This window comes from Neodiprion fabricii, chromosome 3 (assembly GCF_021155785.1).
Source record: "Neodiprion fabricii isolate iyNeoFabr1 chromosome 3, iyNeoFabr1.1, whole genome shotgun sequence".
NCBI lineage: Eukaryota > Metazoa > Arthropoda > Insecta > Hymenoptera > Diprionidae > Neodiprion > Neodiprion fabricii.
Genome location: NC_060241.1, coordinates 10,611,619 through 10,616,627, shown reverse-complemented (window position 1 = coordinate 10,616,627; position 5,009 = coordinate 10,611,619). Strand labels below are relative to the sequence as shown.

The 5,009-nt window shown below is 41.3% G+C and overlaps 1 protein-coding gene across 1 annotated transcript; it reads right to left on the bottom strand.

The window, feature by feature from the left end:
• Positions 1-1,947: 1,947 nt before the first annotated feature.
• LOC124178241 (jerky protein homolog-like) lies at positions 1,948-4,154 on the bottom strand. The gene is made up of 3 exons (XM_046561478.1): positions 4,034-4,154; positions 2,290-3,194; positions 1,948-2,082 (listed from the first exon to the last, which is right to left on the bottom strand). The coding sequence occupies exons 1-3, from the start codon at positions 4,152-4,154 to the stop codon at positions 1,948-1,950; spliced, it is 1,161 nt and encodes a 386-aa protein (XP_046417434.1).
• Between the last annotated feature and the right edge of the window lie 855 nt (positions 4,155-5,009).

The following is a 5,009-nucleotide window of genomic DNA, read 5'->3' as shown; positions in this document are numbered from 1 at the left end:
GAACTCGATATACGATACAATAGGCACAAAAATAAATAAAAATATAATAAGCGATAACAGAAATAAAATATAAAGCACGCTACTATTACAAAAAGAGTATGGAATAAAATATGAAGCCAATAGGGCTCAAAATACGAGAGAAAATACAGAAGCAGGATAATAGAGATTCACAAATAATCAGAAAAATCACAAATACAAGAGAAGTAATTATTCGGCGGTTACGAGGTCGCTCAGATACGAAAATAATAAATTACTGAAATCATGCAGTCACACGGCGGCTTACTGCAACTTTAGGCCGTGGACCATGATTCACACAAAACTGGCATCACACGATGCAACCAAGAAACAGTAAATATAATATTAATGACCGAAACCATGCAGCCACACGGCGGCTTACTGCAACTTTAAGCCGTGGACCATGATTCACGCAAAGTCGATAAATACCATAAGAAAGAATAGAAATTATGAGCAACTTCGTAACGGTATAATTCAAAGGCAGAAGCCTTACCTTGACGGTTGACCTCAGGCACACAAACTGACTCTAATTTAAATTATACTTTATATTAGCAAAACTGAGAAGGAAGGGAAAAAGAATGAAAAGAGTTTAGAAGGATAAAGGTTTTCGGTAGAATAAACGATAGAACGATAGCGATAGAAGGGAAAGGTATCGGTAGCTTAAATCGGTAGAATAATCGGGAGAATGTGGAAAGACGAAGCTGTCCCTCAGCAGGTCAAGCGTAGAATAGCAGGTCGTAGTTCAGCTCGCCGATCTCGCGGTTGTCGTGAGGTGATTCTTCTTCTTTGATTGGTCGGTTGACCCCCACCGCAAATAGGCCATCCCCCTGTGGCGAATATTGGTTACTGCGTGGTCATACGTTTCCCAAAAATTACCGCTAGATGTGGTGTAATGTGCTGCTCGCGATTTCGTCGTTGACACCAACTCGTACGATTTTATAGTCGCTTCGGTTTACGGTCCAGGCTGCCTATCATCGGGGACTTCTTTGGCAGAGGCATACATAGGGTGCCTCTCGGCCAAAGTTACCGGGTGGAGAGTGACGCCTCATTGTTCACCTCCACCGGCTTTTGTACAGGCAGTAGCTAGCTGCCTGTACCTGAGGTCGTGCAGTCAGACGGTTGGCCAAACCGTGGACCACGACCCACACAATTAGTCCCTGCCGATAGGAAGGCAGCGTCGATCCTCAGAATGATGGCTTTATCAAGCTGGACGTAGTGGTTTGGGGTCGGTCCGGCACCAGGCCGGTAAGTCGGAGGATGGCAGGCTACGGTCTGCCCTTCACGCCATCCTTACGGCATCCGATAGAGTTGGCGGCTGGTTCCTCTTCGAGGAACGATGCCCTCGGCCGCCGGGAGGATTTTTATCTCCCTGTTCACCGGCAGTCGAGGCGATACGGAAGGTTCGGGTGGATGCTACCCCAGGTGTATGTAAAGGTGCACCAAGGTAGCCAGTGTAGTCTGGTGAGACCGTCAGTAGGCGAAGTCGTCGAGAGCTGCAAACGGTAGCTAGTGGTCCCTTGTTGATCGGGATCGTTTTCGTCCAAGTACCTTGTTAGCTTGCGCCGAAGCGCGAAATAAAGAATTTACAAAAAAGAAATACAGTCCGACCTCCAAATAAGAAACCCGGCAATAAGAAACTTTCCCCAGTTCCTCACTCGAGCGCTTCCCCCACTCCGACTTCAACTCTGAGCTCGAGATTTTTGTGCGCGAAACCTCTGGTTAAGAAAACAGCCCGAAAGGGAATATTTTGGCGAAATAGAGTGAACGCTGTGGTGTCAATTAATGTGTGGATACGTACGTGAGTATGTGTGTGTGCGTGTGTGAATGTAACACAAAATTTGAAAATTTATTTGAATCTTTTTGTATTTATTTGACAGATATAGGTGGGCGTTGACAATATTTCATGGAACATAAAAACAGAGAGTAGGGCATTTAAAGATTTTCATATAAAACAGCAAAAGATTCCGAGACGTAATGAAAATCGTTTTCGTCTTGTTGAGTATCATTTTGTTCCACAACGCACTCAGCTGACGGTCGAATATTTTCGAGGCAGTCGAACTCTGCCATCTAAGATTAATCCTCAGAAATATCGACTGTTTCTTCTTTTAGATTAATGGGATAAAATAATATGGACATAAAATTAAACATTTTTACTCACTAGACGATGGCATGACGAGCATAGCTCATGGCCAATTTTAAAGAAGAAACAAAAAAAAATAATACGTTACGTTTTTCGGTTTTTTGAATCCAATTTAATACCGTTGTTGCGCCTACCTCTTCATATCCGTCGACTTTTTTCATGAGATTCAATAGCTCGGTTACGTCTCGATCGTCTGCAGTTATCGATTTAAAGGTGACGTCAGTGCCCACAGACATATCGAGATTATCGATGATAAAAGAGTCCTCGTCCGTTTGAGTCGACGCATCTCTGATTTCTTTGGGCCATAAGTTTTTCCAGCATTTCTGCATCGTTGTGGGTTTGACCTTTTTCCATGCATCAGCAACCCAGAAAATCACTTTGTGCACGTCAATTGTCTTCCAAAACTCGATCAGCGTCACGTTTTCATTTTGAGCCTCAACGATTGCATTTACGAGGTTAATCTCGTAATGTAATTTGACGGTTTGGATAATGCCTTGGTCCATAGGCTGAATGAGAGAGGTGACATTTGGCGGAAAAAAATTTACTTCAATGTCGTTAATTTTTACGTATCGATGAGATCGACAATTGTCGACGAGAACTACTGCCGTCTTTGGTAAGTTCTTGGAGTTGAGAAAACTTTCAACTTTTGGAACAAAAACATCTGTGAACCATTCCTCAAAAATCTCTTTATTTATCCACGCGTTTGTCTGACTGCGGTACCAAACTGGCAATTCATCCTTATTCACGTTCCTCAGACAGCGTGGATTTTTTGATTTTCCAATCAAGATTAGAGGCAACATGAAAGAGCCATCGGCATTAGAACACGTGGCTATAGTAACCCGTTCCAACTGTTTTTTCCCACCAGCAGCTTGTGCCTGATCAGCTGCAACAAATGTCCTCTTGGGGGTACTTTTATAAACTAGCCCACTCTCGTCCATATTGAAAACTTGGGACCTTTCAAGTTTTTTTGTAGCCACCATTTCAGCAAATTCTGCTTTATACACATTAGCTGCTTCCACATCGGCTGATAGTTTCTCCCCTTAAAAGTCCATAAGACAAATATCATCATTTATTGGACAATTTTATTTAACTATTTACTAGTTTTTTGACCATTTATTTAAAAAATAATTCTATTTTTGTTTACAACTGAAACCGGAGCAAAGAGAGTAAAAGAAAGTTCAGAATCAAGTAAAAAGCTAAATTAAGTAAAAAGTAGAATAATGAAAATTCCATTTTGAATAACCCGAAAAACGATCATAAAATGAAACATATAAACCTCACAAAGGCCAGGTTTCTAATCTAAATACAAGAGTCGCAATTTTTCGCAATACATTTCGAGTAAAACACAAAGATATTCCTTAATTACGAGGAAAAAGGAGGAAATAAGGTAAAAGAGTGTTTTTACTAACACAAAACTATACATATTTTGTTAGGTGCTCCGATCTTTTTCCTCCCCTATATTTCCAATCACCTGTGACCTGTGATAATACTTACCGGTGATTTTTAAATTTTTAATGTGGGTTCGTCTCTTCCATTTCTCTAGCCACCCGTGGCTTGCTTTGAAATTTTCTGGTCCGCCGATTTGAGAGTTTATCACGAGAGCTTGTCAGCATAGCATTGGTCCAGAAACTGCAATGCCTTTGCAACGACAATCAAGAAGCCACATGAATGATTCGGCGTCACGTTCATTTGTTTCTGAAACTTTTTTGAATGTTTTCGAATGGCTCGTTTTGGCGGCATTCTTTATTATCTCCTCATTGGATCTACATTTGCTGAGAACACTTTTATTCAAGCCGTATTTCGCACAGAGTTCTCGAGAGTTCAGGGTTTTACACTCTTCCAAAATTTTCTTCTTTTCTTCAAACGTATATCGATTACGTTTGGTCACAGCAACCTCTTTGTTTAAATTAATATCACTTTGTGGCGGAGATTCCGTAACATTCTCTTCGACTTGTACACTGCAGTCTGATCTCTTACGCTTTTTCAACGTTTCGGTCATTTTAAGACAGTTATATGATCGAAATTCAGACGTGAAACAAAGATTCGCTAGATAAATGTCCACGCGCAGTCAAAAAAATTTTTGCATGAGCGATGGGAATAACAAGTAGGAACTTGTTCGAGTGTGTTTCCTATTGAGAGGATCGCATGCGGAAAAGAGTGAGAGAGACGGACAGTGTCACTGAGCGTGGAGCGCGCGCCAAGTGGGGGTATGCAATATATACGAAAAACGCTTCCCCTTGGGGGCTTTTGGTTTCTTATTGGGAGGTTGGACTGTAGTTAAAAAGTAGTTATTGCCTATTTTGTATCGAGTTCGGTTGGAGTACCCTGCTGAGGACGCGTAAACTAGAAATAATAACGGTTGTGTGCCCTTGTGACGGGCGATTCTGAAACGCCACGTTACAATATATTGTGACGTGGATTTTTCCCGCTCTTCGGTCACTCGGAGAAAATGACCAAGAACTTACCTCGTGCACAATAAATCGGCGTCCACCATGTACCCTGGACCTAAAACAATATCGCGAAAGTTGGGCGCCTGGCGTGATTAAGGGGGGGGTACACCATGCAAGCAAAAAAAAATACTGCAACTTTGCGATTTTTTTTTGAAAAAACGGATTTATTTATGAACATGCGGTCTTGAATACATTAATATATAAGTCTTTGAGAACTTTAAAAAATTTTTTTATTGTCGAAAAATTTCAAAATGGCGTCGTGACAGTTGGATCCCCAAAGCCGCTCGGAAAAATGGGGTGCGAGATTTGGTGGAGTCGTGGATAGTCCTAGAACACACAAATTACAAAAAATTAGTTGTATATTATGTTTTCTTGTCCACTACGTACCACTTTTTTGATATCTA

Coding starts and splice junctions, on each gene's coding strand:
- LOC124178241 (XM_046561478.1), bottom strand. CDS start 4,154: ATGACCGAAACGTTGAAAAAGCGTAAGAGATCAGACTGCAGTGTACAA. Junction 3,195..4,033: donor AGAGGTTGCTGTGACCAAAC/GTAATCGATATA, acceptor TGGACTTTTAAG/GGGAGAAACTATCAGCCGAT. Junction 2,083..2,289: donor AAGTCGACGGATATGAAGAG/GTAGGCGCAACA, acceptor GATTAATCTTAG/ATGGCAGAGTTCGACTGCCT.